We start from the raw sequence: 23,808 nt of genomic DNA, 5'->3' as shown, positions 1-23,808 counted from the left end.
TGCACTGAAAAGGCAACTCCCTCATGGATGACCACCTTTGAGTTACAGATGATAACAAGCATTGCAATGCTAATAGGTCTCGCCTTTGGGACCTTATAAGTGTTTAGCTAGAGCTATTTGCTTCCCCAATGTCTTTAAACTATGTTGTAGAGCAGTGTGGCTGCTGTACGGCATGTTAGAGGTTATAATAAAAAAGTGTTATAAGTATTTTTATCATCTTATATAGGACCACGAAGACATTACGTGCAACTGAACAATACTATTAAACCAGTCTTGTGGCCGCTCCTGCATCTTCCCAGGAGCCGTTTGAGCCACTAAAACGAATATGCACTGTTTATAGCTGTAAAGATGTTCTGGGAAGGCACAAAATGTGCTTTCTACGTCCTGATAAACCAAGCTTGTAGACCAATTGCAGCTCTGTCACAGAAAGCAAACCTGTATCTGGAGCATCCCCTTCAATGTCACTGTTGTGACCCGACCACCTACCTGTGCACCTTCAGCCACTCCGGCAGCGGCTTCTGCCCTTCAAGCCCTGGGCACTTTGTTTACTGCTGTGATTTTATACAGCACCCACAATGCCTAGGGGCATCAGAAGATACAGCACAGGAAAAGTGAAAACTGATATTGCAGAGTGTGGATGATAATAAATTTAGCACAGATGTCTTTCAAAGAGAAAAGCCCCTCACAGAGCTCCACCAATGCACCTCATATCATGTGAGCCCTTGGGCATAGTCCCGCTGCCTCAGTCTAGTATCCCTCTGTCACCCTATCTTCAGGGCACAGACACACCTCCGTTGAGGCACCTTAGTTCTTACACGCACTGCCCCTTCTGTCGCCGAACTGAGACCCTGATGGTTCAGGTACTGCACCACAATCCTGACATTTAGAGCACACTTATATTTCAATACGGAGGAGTGTCAAATAACAGGGGGGGAGACATTTGGCTGTGTTCCCCTTTCAACAAAGTAGACCTCCTTTGATTTAGAGACAATGAGTGAAGCCACTCTCCTGCAAGTGTTACCACCTTTGAGGGAGTGAGACCACGACCAACAAAATAATATCCATTTGGGTGGATATCTTATTCTGAATGAGATCTCCTTTCAAGCAATAAAGACAGTTATGGCTGATAAAATCCATTCTTGGCATGCTGAGAGCATGCTGAGATTCTCCCATCCGAATGAATGACAATGCCCTTCACCCTCCCTTGCCCAGTAGAGGGAGGTGATCCCACCCACTAGCGAAAAAAGCTCTCTGTGGGGGTGCTTGCAAATAAGGGTCAGGAGTGAGGAGGGGTTGGGGGGGCAGGCACATTGTGTTGTGGGGGACACTTAGGATTCAGGAGGAGATGACAGGGTTTGTACAGTGGTGAGAAGAGAGGGAGAGAGACAAATTAAATAGTTCAGGCACAGACCGAAGCGAGGGGGAGCTCAAAAGATAGTGGCAGTGTGACTGATATTATTGCAGGGAGAGGGCACATGGGGTATGAGTTTAAAGAGTTTAAAGAGTTTTTTTTCCATTAATTTCATCGCAATGAAAGAGGGAGACAATATATCTATTGAGAATAGGCCACAGAGCAATCAGGTGGAGTTACTGATGAGGTACAAACAATCAATAATGCTGGCTAATTAATGATAGACCCTAGTCCCAGGATCTTGTATGGGGAAATCTGCGAGTTACAGACCTCAAGAACTTGCACCCCATAATCTATTTGGAGTGATTTTCTAAATATGTTTGATAAGTGATGACCAGAGTTGCTTTTCACTCTTGTTAGTGCAAATGGGAAGATATATATAGTACTCAATTGGTAGAAATGTGTCACCCCGCTGCTCATTTAGCTAAGGAGGTACAAAATCTTGTCACAAACTATTTTAGCTTTAGAGCAGGGTACTTAAAAGCACACACTATGCTGGTCCTTAGGATCTGAGGCATGTCAGCAGTGAAGAAGAAAACAGCCACTTCATGAAAACTGCAGACATTGTGGATCATTCCTTCTCGTGGAAAAAGCTAAGGGCACTTGGAATCCCTCCATGTGTGTTAAGTCATTTTTAGGCATTCTATTGCGGCACCTAGGACCAGGTAAAACCTAGCAGGAAGGCTGCTTACTGTGGCAAATCGGAAAACATCAGGAAAATTGGTGCCAGTAGTCAGGCAAGATTGCATGCTATCCCCGTTACTGTTTGATTTATTTATAGCCGACTTGCCATATTTAATGGTGTGCTCCCCCAAAAGTTTGGGAATTTCTCTTGCATGGTTCTTGCATATGCTGGTGATATGATTATTGTGGATTGGATTGTATATATTTTTTTATATTTGCAAAGCATGATCCTAGATAAGAACCACCAGACAGCTGAACAAGGGTGGGCGCCCTCAGTTATGCTTCAGGAATGTTACAATGAAGCAGGATTTTTGTGATTGGTGAATCCTACCATACTGAGAAATAATGCTCTCTGAAGGGGTGGGTGTTCAGATCCTTTCTGAACCGCAGAGGGGTCGGTGACACCGATCTGATGCTGAAGGGGAAGTTGGTCCAAATCATGGGAGTGAAGATGGAGAAGACTTGTCTTCTGACTTTCTCTTGCTTACTGTTTATTGCTTTGCTTCCAGTCTGTACAGCAAGATCTAAATGCTTTATAGTTTTGCATCTATGATGTGCTGCTATTATGAAATTAACCTTATTTCCCTACCTGCCATCCTTTTCTGCCTCTTCTCACACTAATTACATTTGTTGTTCTCAAGTGCTTCTTTTTTAAAGGTTTCGAGGTACTTGTGGAGTAGAAAAAATACCTCTATTCCAAACTAGAATTCAGTAGTGCATCAAAGCCTTATATTCATAAGCTTATTTGGAAATAAATATTACGTTCTGTTGTAATAATATTTATCCAGTGCCACAGCAAGCCATTCCATTGGGCCAGAACTCTTATGTAAAGATATTCACCTCTCAAGGTCATGTATGTGAAATACATGCTGAAGATGTTCGTAGAGAGGGTGTGAGGGTAGCAAAGTGGGCGTGTATGTGGTACCGGAAAAAACAATAAACATGCAAAGGTAACATTTCACAGGGGATAGCCTTGAAAGAGAAATTACAGAAACAGATATTTACGTACCCCTTTATGTACAGAACACCCTTCCATTAACAGTTCCTGTTGAACTTGTTCTGGATGGCGGTAAAGCTACTTTGCCTTGTTTTCTATTCCTCCCCTCAGGCTCACCAAAGGACCATGTACCATGGCCAGGATTTGATCAGTGGAAACAAGTGATGTGTGGACATGCTTGAATTCAGCTAAACCAGTTGCACTGATTCTGGGTAGCTTTGTTTTTGACAGCTGTTATTGCTCCAAAAGGTGACGCACCAAGCAAAAAATAAAAAAGGAAAAAAACTGTCCTAAGTTATAAGCACTGGTATTTTCATCGATTACTTTGTTTTTCTCAGTGAGTTACTCTAAGTGGCATCAGAATTCATATATCCAAAGGTTGGATCAGTATTTATTTTGCCTCAGGGACTCAAGCTGCACCTCAAGATCATGGCTTGGACATGCTTATTTTTTCATGCTGAAGATAGATATCATAGCAGTTTAGGATGACATATCTCTTTTGAGTTAGAGGCAGGGGAAACCCAATAGACCCTTGTAGGCTTGGGCAATGAATATTTAAAGTCACAGTGTGCTACAAGGGACTTGTTTTTGAAGACAATTAAACTTAGTTGTGAGTCGTACATATGTAACACACTCTGGTGTATTTACCGAATATCACACATTATCATTAATTTGAATCAATCAGAGGAAGGCAAACAAGGAAGGAACAAACGGAGATAGTGAGTTATATTTCAGGATAAATTTATGTATTTAGTAATAGGAAAACAGATTTACATCCTGGGAGACGATAAATAGAAATGAATTCAAGCAAGAGCTGGGAACAGAGGTATAAAGAACAAAAACTATTCAGTTCACAGCTACCACATCAACTCCTGATAAGTATGACAAACAACCAAAATTACACCCTGAAATTTGAGGATTCAAGGCAGTGGCGTGTTCAATCTGACAACCCGGCATGCCGATTGAACACGCCACTGCCTTGAATCCTCAACTAATGATATCCAAAAATATAAAGCTTTGCTGTATGCTTCATTTCTAGCTAACCGGAACCCTTTAAAGTTTGTTCACATAGCAGATTAAAAGATTTCATTTACCCAATTGGAGACATGTTGCCACGTCTCATTTCGTCTACCTTGATTTGAAAATATCCCCTTTTGGAAATTTCAGGGAGTCCTCTTGCAGCAATGAAATGTTCTGTCCTGATGATGGTCTACATGACGACTGCATACTAGACCGAAACGTCGACACCTCCATCATCTCCAAAAAACATTGCTTTGTCACCAACATATGACCATTGCTTATTAATTAATTTTGGTTGTTTGTCATACTTATCAGGAGTTGATGTGGTAGCTGTGAACTGAAGAGTTTTTGTTCTTTATACCTCTGTTCCCAGCTCTTGCTTGAATTCATTTCCATGTATCTGTCTCCCAGGATGTAAATCTGTTTTCCTATTACTAAATACATAAATTTATCCTGAAATATAACTCACTATCTCCGTTTGTTCCTTCCTTGTTTGCCTTCCTTTGATTGATTCAGATTAATGATAATGTGTGATATTCGGTAAATACACCAGAGTGTGTTACATATGTACAACTCACAACTAAGTTTAATTGTCTTCAAAAACAAGTCCCTTGTAGCACACTGTGACTTTAAATATCTCTTTTGAGGCAGTGCCAAGACTGGTATGGAATTTGAATTAGCTTTCCTAGAAGGCATCATAGAGGGAAGTGGAATGATTAATCTTAGCTGATATAATAATTGTTATCATTGTGCACAGGTGGACCTCCATTCGAAAACAGATTAATTATTTTAAACTTTCTGTAATGAAACTTCCTAAGAAAATAAAATTAGCCTAGAACCCAAGACCTTTGTGGTTAACAGGAGGTTTTAGTCTGAGCACTCAGAGGGAGCAGTCATTCATTTGTTCCTTACTCTAGTTTCAAACTTACTTACAAAGTCATGAATATGCACCCCTGCAAGGCAGTAATCATGTTGGTGAACATCAGGCTCTCACTTAATGCCTTAAGAACAGAAATAATCAAACATGTGTGTGTGTTTGTCAGGGGACCTGCACAGAGAACACTCTTACACAATTCCATAAATAAGTCAGAAGGTAAAAGAAGTTGCTGCTAGGATCTGTGTGTAATCTGTAATCAGCTGATCACATGTTCAAATTTCAGCAAGACCAACTCAGCTATTCGTCCTCCAGGGATGGTAAAATAAGTAACAAATACGACTGGGTAATAATAATTGTTTATGAAAGTGTTTTACAATTAGGATAAAATAGGTATATAAGTAACCTAATATTAATATTAAACACAAAACAGTGTAGATGTCTATATTTTGACTTAAAAGCAGCAGAATAAAGATGTGTACAACTACTCTCCATGTGTGTCTTGGTCACTGGTGAGTACCGAGGCTGGCAGGACGCTAAAAAAGGGGGACAAGATAGAGGATACGAAGCCTGTACACTGAAAATGCTCTTCCAGAGAGTTTGCTGTTGTCCAGCAAACTGGTCGTGTGTGCCAAATCTGCCGAAGCCAATTTGCAGAATCAACGCTGGCATTTGTGGAGTCTCACCACAACACCAGCCTGTTAAAACGCTTGCAGATAAATAAAGCGACATTGAAAGTCTACATGACAGTGGACAGGAACTGAATGAGCTTGCAAAATATTTTATTTTTCGCTACAAGAGATTGAGTTTTGGTGTATCCTCTGGTGCAGAACTTTTCGAAGATGTCATTCGACATATCATATAGCCTATAGTAAATGCATTTTGCTATAGAGATGACATATTCGTTTTCGGGGCACTCGGAAAAAGAATGACAGAGCTCTTATACAAGTATGTAGTTTGCTGAATGATGCAGGTTTAACTCTAAATTCTTTGTCCATGTATTTTCAGATGGTGCTATGAAATCTGATCCAGCTAAAGTGAAAGTGTTGGCTTCTGCTAGTCCCCCACAGGACATTTCTATTTAACAATCATTTCTTGGTATGGCAAGTTACTGTTCTAGATACATACGAGAATTTGCTATGGTTACGAGAAACAACAAACGAAGAATGTGTCTTTCCATTGGTTACGTGAATGTGAGAAGAACTTTCAAAAATCAAACAAGCTATTGGAAGGCCGCTGATATGGCTTACCTTTATCCCAAACTTCATACAGAGGTTGTAGTTGACGCTAGCCCTATCGGGTTAGGCACAATCCTGGCACAGCACAGCTGACAGCCGAATGCTCAGATTAGCACACACCAGCCAAAAGCCTGTCATAAACATAATGTGCTTACTCACAACTTGAGAAAGAAAGTTTGCCAGTGGTCTGGGCTTGTGAATATTCCCATGTGTTCTTGTAACCCCTTTCACAGTAGTGACTGATCATCAAGCACTGTTGGCGATATTTGGCAATTCCAAAGCTAAAATGCCTCCTCGACTTGAACGTTGGGATTTGAGGTTGCAAGAATATAACTATACAATTCTCCATAGACTAGGGAAAGAGCAGAAAGCTGCTGATTATTTTTCAAGAGGGTTACTGCAGGCTCCCAGTACCTCATCAAAGACAACGGAGGCCTAAATCAATTGTATTGTGAAATTGAGCACACCAGATGCCATGTCAAATTGTCATTGTCATGAGCCAAGAAAGTGACATGTGAAAGTTAAAAGACATTATTGCTCATGACTCTTGGGACCAGCACTCTAGGGCAGGGGTACTCATAGTACGGCCCGCGGGCCGGTAGCGGCCCGGCAAGCCTTCCTGGGCGGCCCGCGGACATTGCAGACACTTGTGATTAAAATTAAATAAATTAAATAGTGTTCGCAAATACAGCCGCAGCAGCGCGGACTCAGACTCTGCTCTGTGGGGGCCCGGGGGATTCCAGTGATTGTCAGAGGGGAGCTGCAGGGGCCTAAGAGGTGAAATTTAACAAAGCCTAATTAGCATGTAAATGGTCTTTTAAAGACCCATGAAGTACTTGGTGCTGCTGTGTGCGCACAGCCGAGGAAGCTGTCTCAGCCCGGGCTGAGGGCTGACACACACACACAGGTGAGAGGACAGAGAGAGAGGGTGGGGGACACAGAGGGAGGGAGGGAGACACAGAGGGAGGGAGGGGGACACAGAGGGAGGGAGGGAGACACAGAGGGAGGGAGAAGGGAGACACAGAGAGAGGGCAGGAGGGAGACACAGAGGGAGGGAGGGAAACAGAGTGGGAGACAGGGAGGGAGACACAGAGGCAGGGAGGGAGACACAGAGGGAGGGAAACAGAGAGTGGGAGACAGGGAGGGAGACACAGAGGGAGGGAGACACAGAGAGAGAGGGAGACACAGAGAGAGGGAGGGAGACACAGAGAGAGAGGGAGACACAGAGAGAGGGAGGGAGACACAGAGAGAGAGGGAGACACAGAGAGAGGGAGGGAGACACAGAGAGAGGGAGGGAGACACAGAGAGAGAGGGAGACACAGAGAGAGGGAGGGAGACACAGAGAGAGGGAGGGAGACACAGAGAGAGGGAGGGAGACACAGAGAGAGAGGGAGACACAGAGAGAGGGAGGGAGACACAGAGAGAGGGAGGGAGACACAGAGAGAGAGGGAGACACAGAGAGAGGGAGGGAGACACAAAGAGAGGGAGGGAGACAGGGAGGGAGGAGGGAGACACAGAGGGAGGGAGGGAAACAGAGTGGGAGACAGGGAGGGAGACACAGTGGGAGGGAGGGAGACACAGAGGGAGGGAGGGAGACACAGAGAGATGGAGGGAGACACAGAGAGAGGGAGGGAGACAGGGAGGGAGGAGGGAGACAAAGGGAGGGAGGGAAACAGAGAGTGGGAGACAGGGAGGGAGACACAGTGGGAGGGAGGGACACACAGAGGGAGGGAGGGAGGGAGACAGAGGGAGGGAGGGAAACAGAGTGGGAGACAGGGAGGGAGACAGAGGGAGGTAGGGAGACACGGAGGGAGGGAGACACAGAGGGAGGGAGGGATACACGGAGGGAGGGAGACACAGAGGGAGAGTGGGAGACTGGGAGGGAGACACAGAGGGAGAGTGGGAGACAGGGAAGGAGACACAGAGGGAGGTAGGGAGACACGGAGGGAGGGAGACACAGAGTGAGAGTGGGAGACTGGGAGGGAGGCACAGAGGGAGAGTGGGAGACAGGGAGGGAGACACAGAGGGAGGGAGAGAGACACGGAGGGAGGGAGACACAGAGGGAGGGAGGGAGACATGGAGGGAGGGAGAGTGGGAGACACAGAGAGAGGGAGGGAGACACAGAGGAGGGAGACTGGGAGGGAGACACAGGGAGAGTGGGAGATAGGGAGGGAGATACAGAGGGAGAGTGGGAGACAGGGAGGGAGACACAGAGGGAGGGAGGGAGACACGGAGGGAGGGAGACACAGAGAGAGAGTGAGAGACTGGGAGGGAGACACAGAGGGAGAGTGGGAGACAGGGAGGGAGACAGAGGGAGAGAGGGAAACAGAGAGCGGGAGGGAGGGAGACACAGAGGGAGGGAGGTAGGCACGGAGGGAGGGGACACCGAGGGACACAGAGGGAGGGAGGGAAACAGAGTGGGAGACAGGGAGGGAGACACAGAGGGAGGGAGGGATACACAGAGGGAGGGAGGGAAACAGAGAGTGGGAGACAGGGAGGGAGACACAGAGGGAGAGTGGGAGACAGGGGGGAAACACAGAGGGAGGGAGGGAAACAGAGAGCGGGAGGGAGGGAGGGAGACACAGAGGGAGGGAGGCACGGAGGGAGGAGACACAGAGGGACACAGAGGGAGGGAGGGAAACAGAGTGGGAGACAGGGAGGGAGACACAGAGGGAGAGTGGGAGACAGGGAGGGAGACACAGAGAGGGAGAGTGGGAGACAGGGAGGGAGACACAGAGGGAGAGTGGGAGACAGGAAGGGAGACACAGAGGGAGAGTGGGAGACACAGAGAGAGGGAGAGTGGGAGACACAGAGAGAGGGAGGGAGACACAGAGAGAGAGGGAGACTGGGAGGGAGACACAGGGAGAGTGGGAGATAGGGAGGGAGATACAGAGGGAGAATGGGAGACAGGGAGGGAGACACACCGGGAGGGAGGGAGACACAGAGACACAGAGGGAGGGAGGGAGACAGAGGGAGGGAGAGGGAGGGAGAGAGAGGGAGGGAGACACAGAGAGAGAGGGAGGGAGGAAGAGAGAGAGAGAGAGGGAGGGAGGGAGGGAGAGAGAGAGAGGGAGAGGGAGAGAAGGAGGGAGAGAGAAAGATATGTGTATGCTGGGTCTGGTGGCTCAGTGGTCGAAGGCATCCGCTGCAGGGACCTGTGTTTAACCTCATGGTCACAATTTTTGTTTGCTTTAGCCCCGCCCCCTTCCCCTCTGACCCCGCCCCCACCGGTGTGGCCCTCAGCCACAAACCACACTGTAAATTTGGCCCCCGAGAGAAAGTTAGTGAGTACCCATGCTCTAGGGGGAACATCACTTACAACGCAACTTTTACCACGCAGTGCTTTTACATCGTAGCTTTTACAACGCAAACCATTACAACGCATTGCGCTGGGGGGCGCTCTAGGATAGGGAATATATTTAATTTACTATCCAACACCTTCCTTACTATCCACGGGGACTGGAGTTGGAATAGTAAATTAAATAAATCACAATCCAGCGCCCCAAAGCACTATGCGTTGTAATGGTATGCGTTGTAAAACTCGCGTTGTAAAAGCATGCGATGTAAAAGCATGCGTTGTAATGTCGTACATCCGCACTCTAGACCTCTCACTAATAACAGTGAGTACTTGAAGTTCATAAATGTAAGAGATGAACTTTCAGTCACTCAAGAAGGCGACATTCTGCAAGGTACACAAATTGCTATTCTTCAGTCTAAGACTACAAGTGATGACGATCGCCAATAAAGAACATCGAGGAATAGTTGCCATGAAGAGAGCTCACAGTGACCAAATTTGTTTTTCACATCTCGACGAAAGGGTCGAAAAAGAAATAAAGACTTGCCATATATGCAACATTCTTATATCTCACTTCATTCAGGACCCTTTGAATATGTCAGAATTGCCACATCATGTGTGGGAGAGAATTGCTGTTGACTTCTTTAGTCCTCTTGAGAATATACACAATCTTCTAGTCTCTGTTGATGAATACTCCAGTTTTCCACTGGTAGAAGACATTGCACCACTACACAGAAGGGGCATACCTGCAATTTTGAAGTCTGACAATGGCCCATCTTTTAATAGTCAAGAATTCAAAGATTTTTTAAATCACCTCAATATAAAGCATTAAAAAAGCACTCCTCTTGGGCCCCAGGCCAATGGTCTAGTGAAATAGTTCATGAGCACTCTAAAGAAAGCTGTTCAGCATGCTGCATTGGAGAAGCTCGACCACAAAGGCGTTTTGAATACTGCTCTTCGAGCTTACCCTTCGACCCCTTTACTCAACAACAGGGGAAAGCCCTGGAACTCTCATGTTTGGAAGAGCCATGACAACCAAGCTGCCATAATGGACCAACTTTAAAACCAAGAATGAGGGAGACATTCATACTATGGACTTTGGTCTCAAACAGAAGATGAAAATATATGCTGAAAGACGATGTCATGTAAAAGACATCATCTTTAAAAGAAGAGATTGAGTACATATCAAACACAGACAAAGAAAGTCTGCTGCTCCTTTTGTGGCTGAACCATTTAGCATTACTAATACCAAAGGCCACAGGATGACTGCCCAGCGTCCTTGGACGTCACTAACAAGTGATAGGCCACTTTCAATATGTGGCCCATCACTCCCCAGACATCAATGTCAATATAGAGACTGGGTCCATACAGACTGTTGATGACTCTGTGTCTGCTGATGTCTTCATTTCACCTGTGCAGATCACTCACACTTCAACTGTCAGTCCCCGGTTCCCAGTGACCCGATCAGGACACGTGATTCAGGCCCCACGATGATTAATTGAAGCATTATAATTGCCTGTATTTCTATAATAATCTGTGTATTTCTTTGTCTAGTTATTCATCTATTTAGTTATTTATCTATTTTGAAAAGTTTAAACTTTTTATTTAACAAAGCGAAAGATGTAGTGTCTTGTAAATAAAGAAATAGCGGAACTCTTTTGGTTCCCAGTGTACACCCCCTGTGATGTAGGCATTGTAGGGATGAGTTGAAGATAGGCTTAGAATGTTGAGTTCTGACTTACACGCAACAGAATAAAGACATGTACAACAACTCTTCATGTGTGGCTTAGTTACCGGTGAGTACTGGGCTGGAAGGACGCTACAGTATTTAAGCACATTTGTTTCAATGCTGTATAATGTTATTAGTCTAATATGTTAGGAGTATGTTCTTACTTCATTCTTATATTTTATAGCATTCCAGTATCTATAATATTACATTATCACTTGATACTGAACTGGTTGTGGCCCGCATCCCCATATACGTCCTGCAAGGTTAATCTTTCAAGTGACTTAGACTGAAAAAGAGAATCCTTAATGAAGGTTTTCAGTGTTTTCTTCCAGTTTCTCTTGTAAATGGTTAAATATTTGGACCTATCAGGTGACTTGACAAAGGCAAAATTGGTCGTAAATTTAAGTTTATGACTGAATTTATCTTTTTTTTGTGCCTGCCAGGAATTCACAAATATATTTTGGGCAAGTGTTTATGCATTTACTACAGTGACTTTCTGTTAAGTCTCAAGTGTGCCATCCAAGGCATAGTTTGCCTTGAACGTTGGAGAACACCCACAAAGATGAATATTTGCAGTCATTCCAAAAGAGGGGGAGAGGGGTTGGCCTAACGGCTAAGGCCCTCGACCTCGGACCTGGGGATCTGGGTTCGAGTCTCGGTAACGACGCCAAAAACCCCCTGTGATTCTGGGCAAATCACTTAATCTCCCCGTGCCTAAAATGAAAGTGTGTCCTCATGTAACGTAACTGGTGCTATGTAAAGCGCTCTGATAACTGATTCTGTTCGGTTCTAGTTTGCGCTATATAAAACTCTGCAAAAAAAAACACCACACAATGTCCTTTCTACCCTGGAAATGGTCAGAGAGTTATCCCAGTCAAGACTGAAATAATACATCTTCCAGGATAGAAAGGGGAACGGATTACATTCAGGTTTGGAGGGGTGTAGAAGATGCCTTTCTGTATGGGGAATAATATTTTCTCCACAGGGCAAAAGAGTAAAAACATTCATTAGTACAAGATGCTACATTTCTCCTGCGAGGATTTCTTCACAAATGAGAACTTCATGAGAACAGAAGCCTTCATAAAATGCCACATGACATTTCCCAGTGGTTGGCCTGGAAACTTCTAGGTGTACTTCGGGAAATATTTGTGAACAAAAAATAAAAAAGGAATGCCTTGTGGAGGCATACATCTCTTCCCATAATTTTACATTTTTTAGTAAACAGGCCACATAGTGTGTATCTTCTGGACAATCATCAAAATACCAGGATGGTTCTTAAGGGCATTTGTGTCCAGTAAAAATTCTATGTTAAAACTTACTTTCGTTGCTGATTTGTATTTATTCATTTAGAATTTTAGCACAATTTCCCAAGCAATCATTTCATAATAACAACAAGGACGCAACACAGGGGAACACAACTTAACATGAAAATTATTTGAGCTATGGTCAAATAATACTGCTTCAGCTTTACCAATAAATGAAATAGAGGAAACAACAGTGAAGTCATAATGCATTGTTTTCACTCACCATCAATAATAGCTTCCCCTTTAAGGCTCTTCATTCCTCCAGCGATTGGACTTCCATCAAGGTAAAATTCAATGATGCCATTATCCAAAGTAATAATGAGATGAAACCAGGTGTTTTCTTCAAAATATTTTAACGCTGTTGTTTTTGCCACATGAGTGCTATTAAACTCCTGGGTTATATAGTATAGCATCAGGTCTACATGAGAGTCATTGGTATGGATTTTTACCCCATAGTACATTAGTGCATCTTCGTTACCCTTTGCAATTATGAACCCATCAGTATTAGGTTCTGGTTGGACCCATACTGAAAATGTAAAGTTTACAAGTATATTCTTCATATTGGGATAGTATTGCTGGCTGACAATACCAAAAGCATCTGCCGCTCCACTAAAGTACAAAGCATCTGTTCCACTTTGATGGCGTCGCTTGTGAGGCTGAAACTCCACAGCATTAGAGAAAGATCCAAGTAGTATAAAGTCTATCACTGGAGGAAGGCCACTTGGGAATACACTGGACAATATTTCCCAGCCTATTCGGACATCCCCAAATGTACCCTGCTGTCGCAAAATGGAGAAGCTGGTAATGTATGACATATCCTCTTCAGAGACCACATCTTCAGCCATCTCTCTTACCAAGCTCTCTGGGCTGATAAAGAACACTCCAAAGGGGTCATCATTAAATGGGATCATCACAGTTACATTAAGGTTGGTTACAGCTAATTGGCCACCAGGCCCTGGTTGTCCACCTAAATGAAGATGATGTTTAAAGGGTTATGATAAAATAGGATTAGTATGCATGGGTTACTATTTTGGTTAAAGACAAACAAAAAGAAATTCATTTGTGTTTATTCTGTTCATGCAACACATCTTTTCCTAATGCTTATTTTAAACATTACATTACAGATGTTGTGCCTGATAGATCACTGCACAGGTCATATAGATTAGTCACAATTTGCATCCAGAATTTTTGCAATGAGTGTAGAATTTGCAAACCAATCAATGTGCTAATAGGTCGGTTGACCAAATTCCAATATGGATTGAATCACAATCTGACCGATTAGCCACAACCAGTGGGGGGGCCTGCAAGGGTCACAGGACCACCATGTCTGTGATTGTGTTAAATAAGGTATTTTAAAGCAGTCTATTCTTCTAAAAGGAAAAGGGCCCGCTTTTCAAAATATTGTTTTCAATGAAGTTTCTCCAAGATTTAGCAGTGGTTCCCAGACCACTGCCTACTTCTCCAGAAACATTTTTCACAATTCCCAAATTGGATGGCATCGGATGGGGTCCATTCCTTTTTGCAAATGTGTTATCACTACAACTTGGCAGTCAGTAACTTTTAAAAGTTTTGTGAGTGGAAATCTTGTCACAAATCACTGATACATGCAGTACTAGTCACATTTTTAAAAGGACGCCCAAAACAAGTGCCTTCCAAACTGCGAATTGGGAACCATTCACAATTCTATAGGAGTTAGTAAAAGTGGTCGGACTTCTAAAATGAGATTCATACATGGGAAAAACGTATTTTGTGGCCAATGGAAACATCTGCATAATTGGTTAGTACATCTAGCACTACATTCATAGCACATGTCTATGTCTTCTTTGTCTAGTTAATAATAAAAAAAAGTAAAACACAAACATAAATTACTACAATAATCAATATTATGGATTAAATATGGCATGCAAATGAGAAAATATTAAAACAAATTCTACTAGTTTATGTATATGCATAATTTACACTAAGCACTAAGGACAAAACTGTACCTGATGCATTCACAAGCTGTAGAGTATAAAATTCATTGAACTCTGGAATTTTATCAGAAATTGCATAGAGAGAAATAGATTTGAACTCTTCGCCATCCATGAACAGCAATATCCCAGATGTTTCAAGAAACTCCACTCCTGGACTGAGGACTGATTGGTTCCACAAAAGCCTCCAGAACAATGATACATTTCCAAAATGTCCTCTTTGCCTCACAACCCTAGATAGTAAAACAGCCAGTGTGAGCTGTGGGGTATGACATTTTCATTACACGTGAAAAATCTTAGATTTGATGAAGTAAGCACCACATATGCAGTGAAAGAAAGAATAATCTTTACAATAAGTTTTGGGGTCTCAATGTCAATTTTCGATATCTTAAACTCAAACACAAAAACTATTATTTAAGGTCTAGTGTCCTTTTTGACAAACTTCTAAAAAGTTGTATGCTCACAATACTCTATGTACAACTCTAACAGAAACAGTAATATGGGATGCATTTGGCACCTATTGCAGTGGGATGTTGACATAGTGTCACATACAAATGGCAAAATATCACGTATTGATTGTCAACACAAATTAAAAGCTTGAATAAAGTAAATGTTCATGTCTCCAATAAAAACCCTTTATTACAGTAATGATTAGTACACTATGGTACAATTATGTTTAGAAGGCATCAAAAATAACACCACTATGAGCTGGTAGTAGCTAAAAGAGTGCATATTCAGTTTAAAATCTCATTATCGTTTTTCAATTTCAAAAAAAGTATTGTTCTACAGCTGTGTTTCTGAATCGTTTGCAATGAGAGGGGAGAGGGGAGAGGGGTTGGCCTAACGGCTAAGGCGCTCGACCTCGGACCTGGGGATCTGGGTTCGAGTCTCGGTAACGACGCCAAAAACCCCCTGTGATTCTGGGCAAATCACTTAATCTCCCCGTGCCTAAAATGAAAGTGTGTCCTCATGTAACCTAACTGGTGCTATGTAAAGCGCTCTGATAACTGATTCGGTTCGGTTCTAGTTCGCGCTATATAAAACTCTGAAAAAATTAAAATAAATGCAAAGTGGCCGAGTACTAATGACTGGCACAGCAAGGACCTCCTCTTAGGCATTAATGATTTACCAGGTTAATTGCCATGCTTAAAAGCATGACAATTACAACCCAGGCGATAATTTCTCAATATTAGAATTCACACTTTTAGACAATTCCATAATGTGCCTTTTAATGGAGGTTCCATAACACACTATTTTACATTGGTCATAAGGATGTTATCATCCTATCAAGAGTTCAGAGTTATTTCTTAAAAATAAATCATTAATTGTCTGTAAGAATGATGCAAGTCTATGTACATTCCTATAACAGAATGAATGATGTTATGTTATGTTATTGGCATTTATAGTGCACACAGCTACTCAAGAGTGTCCCGGCACGAAACCAAACAGGGGCAGAGATCAGTGGATCATTAGATAAAAAGCAGAGCTTTCAATCATTTCCTGAAGAGCTTGGGGTCCTGGATACTGCGAAGATCCATAGGGAGTGAATTCCAGGCCACCACTGCCTTGTATGCCAGAGAACTGCCACCAATTGTTGTACGGCGAAAGTGAGGAATGACAGCCAACAGCTGCGCCGCTGAGCGCAGCTGTCTCGTGGGAACATAACACTTAAAGCATTTCCCGAGGTATACAGGATCAAGTTCATACAGGGCTGAGTGAGCCAAGGTAAGGGCTTTAAATGTAACTCTTTCAGCCATAGGAAGCCAGTGAAGTTTGAGCAGATGTTGCTGTATGCTAGATCTCCCCCAGAATGTTAAGAGGGGACCTTGCTGCAGCATTCTGGACTACCTTCAGCCTCTTCAATAAGTACCCTGGCGGACCAATATACAGGGTATTCGTGTAATCAATACGTGAAAGGATTAAGGCGCAAGTAATGATTTCCTTGGCTGCCCTAGAGAGGAGGGGGAGGAATTTTCTAAGTGTTTAAGGGTGCCAAAGCACAGACCATGTAGCTTCTTAATCTGTGTGGAAAACCGGAGACTTTCGTGAAACCAAATTCCGAGGTTTTTGGTGGACTGACCCATGGAATTAGGCAGAGGATAATCAACCAGCCAGAGCGATTCCCTAAACTGGGGAGGAAAAGTTCCAAACAAGAGGATCTCTGATTTAACCTCATTGCACTTGAGCTGTGCGGAGAGGATCCACTGATAAACAGTCGTAAGGCATGTTCTAGCTCGAGAGGTGGATACATCGTTTTTGTTCCGTGTGAAGAGGAGCTGGGTATCATCAGCATATGCAATGATCTTGGCACCCAACTCCTCCGCCAGCTGAATCAGTGGGGTGACATATATATTGACAAGGAGGAGTCTCATTGTAGAGCCCTGAGGCACTCCTGTGGTCACACTTTGAGGGGCAGACGAAGACGGGGGAGGCCAAACCTACTTTGATCTCTCCTACGGAACATGAGAAAATTACATTTGGGATGCATGGCATCATGCAGCCATCAAATTGATAAAAAATGGGGCTTCACGATAAAAAAACTGCTTTATGTGGTCTGAGTACTTTATTTCTGCATTTCATTGAGCTGTAAATGAGGGCTGTCCCTTTTATGCAAATTATTAGAAGACTGATTCCCATTTCTGGGATTCGAACCCAAGACCTCCAAAACACTGAATTTCTTAGCATTGAAGATGCAGTTCTAGTATATATCTCCTAGCATAACAAATATTAAATTGCCACAGTCAAACATTTTGCAATCTTCCACACATAGTGAGAATTAACATGTCAAACCGGGAAACTTGGTGCATGAACTATATATTACATTTCATTCAACACCTTTTAATTCTTGAAATAACTAAATCTCCTGTAAAAAGCCATCCAAATCAAATGATAGGGAGTATGAATTGTATGGTGGGCTCATACAGCTAATTATAAAAACACTGCTCACGTGAAGTTGTTGGTCTTCCCCTCTTCCACAGATTTGTCCAAGGGTTCAAGAAAGAAAATACCATTTGGATCATCATTAGCATTTATGATAACCGTTGCTCTTCCATTTCCATAGACAACAGTATCACCTGGTAAAAGTAATACATATTTAGATACACAGTATGTCAGGGGTAGTTAGTCAGTGTCACAGAGTTATCAGATGAAGTATGATATGGTGACATTCACTTGTCTAGGTTACCTCTGCTGGATATAAAATGATAACACTATTGCCATGGGTAACTGCCAAAAAAGAGGAATTGGCTTTCAAATTCTGAGAAATTATTTTATGTTGTCTGTAAAAAATGGAAGCAAGCTGCTTCAAAAAGTTTCTTTAATAGCAGAATTGCAGTGAGTATTCCATACATCTGAATTTGAATGTTGTCAATGCAATGCTTTGCGAGAGAACCACTGCAAAAGCCAACAGATCTAACTTTTTTACTAAGTATTTGCCAATAGTTGGGTGACTTGTGGGTTGCCCACTGCTTTCCTGGAAAGAAAATACAAAAATAGGGGAACATATTATGCTACTAAAATATGGAAAATTGGGAGTAGGGCCCTGTTGCAGAACAGATTGTTTTAACAGAGTTTAGCTCTATCCTTAAAAGCAGTGATATGAAAAGAAGCCAGAGCAAATTTTTGATATGTAAGTGGCTCACTTAAAAAGCATGAATGAAATATTGCAATAGGGAATACCTTTGACATGGGGTCAGCATTCCAGTTACAGCAGTAAGAAATGCTAGGTGCATCTTCATTTTGTGGACAAAAATAGCTGAATTCTAGCAAGTTATCATGGCAGCAAACTGCAAACAATGCACATAGGTGATTAATTAACATAACTCTCTCTTTATGACATGCTAAGGCATCTGAGCAGCAAATGCTTCTTAAAGAAAAATACAAAAAAACAGTAAGTAAAATGTAATTGTATCATCAAAGTAACTACATCAAAGAAAACACACTGGTTCTAATCTAACGAAATTAGTATTTGATGTATCCATCAAGAAAATCTAATGGGTCCACAAATTTCACAATGCAACCATCAATGAAATGCCATGGTCTTCATGGACAACCCATTGAAATAATGGCAAACCAAGAAAAACACTTTGAAGCCAATGGGTGAAGGGAGTTTAACCAAATCCTACTTTATATTTCTAATTGTACGTTTTGAAGAATTGATGACATGAGGTCTTCCAGACAGAGATGGTGCAGAACAAAAAACAGCTTAGTGGAATGTGAGCAAATCTGAGGAACATATGGCATTGTGGTGTCTGCTGTCTTACCAGGATTATAATGTGGCAAAACAGCAGACACTGGCAAGCTCATTAGAGTCCAACCATCGATTTAGGGTGTTGTATTACCACGTTCACGAAGGTATTACACTCTATCAGAAACACTGGTTGAACTCATTATTAATTTCAACAATGTTCTTATATAAATATAATCAGTGATGTCAATCAATGATGTCATTTAACTTCAGGAGTTATGTAACGTGCTATTTGAGATCACAAGCAGTGCATGAAGGGGTGAAAATTATAGTTAGTTAATTACCTATAACAGAGTTATTTCAGTGTTTTTGAGTACTTTAACATTAGCTCATGCCACTTAACTATAACACCACTTTAACTGTTGGTCTTTTCATTGAATTTCTTTTTTTTTTTACTTAAGTTCTCAGCATCTAACCTAGCTATAACATAATTTTAGCCTTTAGTGTTTAAGTGAATATATATATATATATATAGATATATATATATGGGTAAGCTTAGGAATTAAATGTTAAAAGGAAATACTGTATGTTTGCAGATGTTTCTCTCTTTACCTACTGCTAGTCGCTTTAAAAATAGACCGGCTTTGTGTATCCTGGGCAGGATTCAAGAATCCTAGACCCTCTATTGATCCCATAAACATTCCCTGGGTCTCAGGATCTACAAATCCTGAAGATGATCCGCAAATCATACAGGGAAAGATTTTTTCTTCAAAAAGGATTTGGTGCGCTACAGCTTGGCCAAACCCTACTACACATGGTTTTCGGACATGTGTAGCAGGGAATGGCCACTTGTGGCCAGATGGGCGAACAGGGTTGCATTGTCAACCCCTTCTGCGCAGACAGAAGGCTATATTCAGCTGGGTTGGCCACCTGTGGTAGGATAGGAGCAGGGCCACAGGCTAGATCCTGTGGCCAACATACTAATCACAAAGTAAATGATCCTGCACAGCTGGAGTTGACACGAAATAGGAGGGTAGGTGCAAGGAACAGATGGATGTGGTATGTGATTTAAAAACATCTTTGGCTCTGTGCAGCAGGAGGGGGCCCTTGATGTAACAGATTCAATTACAAATGTTGAAAATATTCTTGCATATGAGATTACCTATATTATCCTTAGCACTGTGAGGCTACTATAAATGCAGATATATTTATTAGTTTGAGTATGTATTATTATTTTGTTTGTGTGGTGCTTTTAAGTGCGTTCACATTTAGTGATAAATATTGTAAAATGATTAGCATTGCATTTGGTGTGAGTGCGATGATTTGCTTGGTAATTATGCAAGTTATGGATTGCAAGCCTAACCATGACTTCCAGATTTCAGTGTTTTTTTATAACCATAACTACACTTTAACTGTGTTTTTTCAGTGAATTTCTAAGGCTTTAAACATATGTTAATGCATTATCAGAGCTAGCAATACCTTGGCTTTAACCTTTGTTTTTTCAGTGGTTTGTGATCATATACTACATGTATCTTCCTTGCACCCAACCAACCATGGGCAGCCAGGAGTCACTGAATATACATGGCCATTGGCCATGCACCATGGAAGTTGACCAGAAGAACTGAGCTGCGGCCAGTCCTTGCACTAACCCTCCGCAGGTGGTTAAATCCTGCTGCACATGGACTTTGGCTGTGTATAACAGGGTGAGCTCAAACATTTGCACTTTGACCAGACCTAGTGCACAGCCATCTGTATGAGGTAACCCTCTATCACATGGAATGAGCATTAGCCATAATCGGGCAGGCCCTGCACCCAGCCCTTGGTTTGCAGCCAACCCTGCTGTGCAAGGCTGTGCACAGCAGGGGTTGGCGCAGGGCTCCAATCCTTCACGGGAGGTCCACCCCTGGCGCTTGACCGCAGGGCTGCAGTGCTTCATGCCGCCCTGACATAGTGTACTTAATACTTAGTCCATGCTTCATGAATCCTGCACCAGATATGTAAATCTTGAGGTCCCAAGAGGATCCCAAGGACCATGGGAGTGTCTAGAATACATGAAGGTGACACAGGAATTGTGGAATACACAATTAAATATTTTTTTAATATTTCTTTTATGGGGTACCCCTTTCGGGACCCGCCCACGTGGGTCGCAGGGTAAGGGTAGGTTCACGCTGCACCCTTACGCCCTTCTTCTATTTTTTCTTCCCAACACTGACCTTGGCACACTGTGTTGGGTAATGGTGGCACCATAGAAAAATGTTTGTGACAGTCAGCCAAAAGCTGTATAGTCCAATAGTGTGACTTAATTTTTAATTGGTTTTTCTAATCCATGGAGTATTTGTGAATTAATGGGCCAGATATCGTTACAATTAAACATCTTCATACCACAACCAGAAAGCTTTTTTTAAATGCTAATTTCTCAAACAATACTGAACATACTTATATCAAACCAAGCAAAGGGAATTGCCATGTTATTCTGTATTAAGGAGCAAAGAATCCTATGGGAGCAAAAATGGCAACTGTCACATTTGAGTTCCTCATATGCTTAGCCTCAACTCTCATTTTGAAAGATCTGCACAACACAAAACTTTCATAAAGAATCGAACTTGGATGAGCTTATTTTTTGGAACATTTATGTACAGCATCGTGGAACGGCACCAAAGTGATTGAGAAAACCCAAAAAATGGCTTTTAAATAAAAACTCTGAGCTAAAACTGAAGCTGCGCTATCACAACTTCTATCACATTTATGCACAGATTCCATCTCTTATATATACTTGGGTTCATTTTAAATAGATTGTATGATATATTTTTAGATTTATTTATATATTTATGTATTTATATCTATGTAAAACTATATTGCACTTTGTCTAAATTGCGTCATTTTGCACATGAATTGATTTGTGAGACAGAATGATGCATGTAAAGCTGGGTATTTATACTATGATTTCAGACTAAGGGATTGTTTACCATGATGTGCAACAAAACCACTGTCTATGATGCATACACTACAACATCCTGTGTATCCCTGATGCAGTAACAAAATTTAAATTCACTGTCACTTTAACACAGCATGGTGGAAAAAATTAGAAAAAAGTGTTGGTATAAAAGCAGTCAGGTGACTGACTCACGTGTCATGTGATCAAGGCACCTCGGTGCCGAAGCGCGTAATGGCCGACAGAGTTTGACCCAATAAAGGAGATTCTATGCACTGAACTGTGGTCCGCACGCCATTCTTGTGAAATTGCAAAGACCGGCTGGCAGTGGAGTGTTCGGGATATATATATATATATATATATATATTACCTACTGGCGGTCGCCAGTAGGTATATATAGTTAGGATTTTTTCTCTATGGGATTTTTGAAAATTCTATGTCTAATAACTTTGGCGTTTGTGGACGGAATTGGCTGAAATTTTCAGGAAAATGGCACATTTTGTTTCTGAGCAGCCCTTGAAAATTTGGGGGTGGTTCGTCAAGGGGGGGCCGAGAAAAAAGGGGGGTCCCAAAACGTGTTTTTAACATTGAGTTTTCCATAGGGCGGTTGGCCTCACTTTTAGCCCGAACGGCTGAATGGATTTGCATGAAACTTGGCAAAATTGTAGGGACTGGTAGCCCGATGTGCCTTTTGTAGGTCTCAATATATGTGCTCCAGTGGATTTTGAGAAATTAACGTTTAAAAAAAGATATATATCTGTAACAGCGGACCGGGCAGCGCTCCAGTACGCGTACTTTTCGCGCAACGGAGCTTTGTGAAGCGAAGCTGATTGGTTCTCCGGCGTCTGTAAACATTCCAAACAGTCCGTAGCGGCCGCCATCTTGTCTCTCGGTAGGATCGAGAGACAAGAGGAGGCCAAAGCGAAGGGGCAAATGACCATAAGGGGGAATAGTAGATCCTCGCTGACCCCCTACGTTTGATGTGGAGGTTTTAAAAGGGCCCCGCGGGGCAAAAAAAATAAATAATAATAATAATCGAACGGCTGAATGGATTTGCACGAAACTTGGCGAAATATTAGGGACTGGTAGCCCGATGTGCCTTTGCTAGGTCTCAATATATGTGCTCCAGTGGATTTTGAGAAATTAACGTTCAAAAAAAGATATATATCTGTAACAGCGCTCCGCTTCGCGTACTTTTCGCGTTACGGAGCTTTGCGAAGCTGATTGGTTCTCCGGCGTCTGTCAACATTCCAAACAGTCCGTAGCGGCCGCCATCTTGTCTCTCGGTAGGATTGAGAGACAAGAGGAGGCCAAAGCGAAGGGGGAAATGACCATAAGGGGGCATAGTAGATCCTTCCTGACCTCTTAGGTTTGATGTACCATTTTGCCAAGTTTGGTGTAATTCCGTTCAGCCATTCAGGCTGTAGACGTATGTAAATGTCCTATGGAAAATTGCATGGGGAAAACACATTTGAAAGTGTTGAAATTTAGAACCAATTAAAATGTTAGTTTGGTTTTGTATTTGTGTGTGATGAAAGTTAATTGGTTATGTATATATGTCAAATGAGAGGAAACCACAGCCATTTTGTGATACTACTGTCTGAGGTACATTTGTGAGGAATTTTTGGTGGTGAATTTCTGGTGTTTGATTTACACAGTACTAACACTTCTCCTACTTTTAAAAAGGTGAGTTGTTAATTTGTAAGGGGAACTATGTTGTACACTTGAAGATAATTTGAAAAATGTTTTCTGTTATTTATTTGCAGTCCTTCTGTTATACTAAATACTTGATAAAGTTAGTTTTATATTATGTATTACTAAAAACGATAAATGAAAGTGATAATTTTTTTCTGCAATTTACAGCAAGCAATTTCAAAATAAAATGGCTCACAATGAAGAGACCGTGGCAATTTCTTTTGAATTGTCCACTACATTGATTGAAATTGAGAGCACCAATAATGAAATATTGTCACAAGGAGGAGATGACTTGTATGATTCCATTAGATTGATTGAAATGGACAGCACCAATAATGAAATATTGTCACAAGGAGATGACTTGAATGATTCCACTACATTGATTGAAATTGAGAGCACCAATAATGAAATATTGTCACAAGGAGGAGATGACTTGTATGATTCCATTAGATTGATTGAAATGGACAGCACCA

The 23,808-nt window shown here is 42.2% G+C and overlaps 1 protein-coding gene across 1 annotated transcript in view; it reads right to left on the bottom strand.

The window, feature by feature from the left end:
* ADGRV1 (adhesion G protein-coupled receptor V1) overlaps window positions 1-23,808 on the bottom strand; it is a 2,034,994-nt gene that overhangs the window by 1,661,499 nt on the left and 349,687 nt on the right. The window contains exons 18-20 of the mRNA XM_078677778.1: window positions 17,470-17,596; window positions 14,538-14,755; window positions 12,776-13,519 (exon numbers count right to left, since the gene is read on the bottom strand). Of these exons, the coding sequence (XP_078533904.1) occupies window positions 12,776-13,519; window positions 14,538-14,755; window positions 17,470-17,596 (1,089 nt within the window). The remainder of the gene's footprint in view (window positions 1-12,775; window positions 13,520-14,537; window positions 14,756-17,469; window positions 17,597-23,808) is intronic.

The sequence above is a fragment of the Lissotriton helveticus genome, chromosome 2_1 (assembly GCF_964261635.1).
Source record: "Lissotriton helveticus chromosome 2_1, aLisHel1.1, whole genome shotgun sequence".
Classification (NCBI taxonomy): domain Eukaryota; kingdom Metazoa; phylum Chordata; class Amphibia; order Caudata; family Salamandridae; genus Lissotriton; species Lissotriton helveticus.
This window is presented reverse-complemented; position numbering and strand designations above follow the sequence as displayed.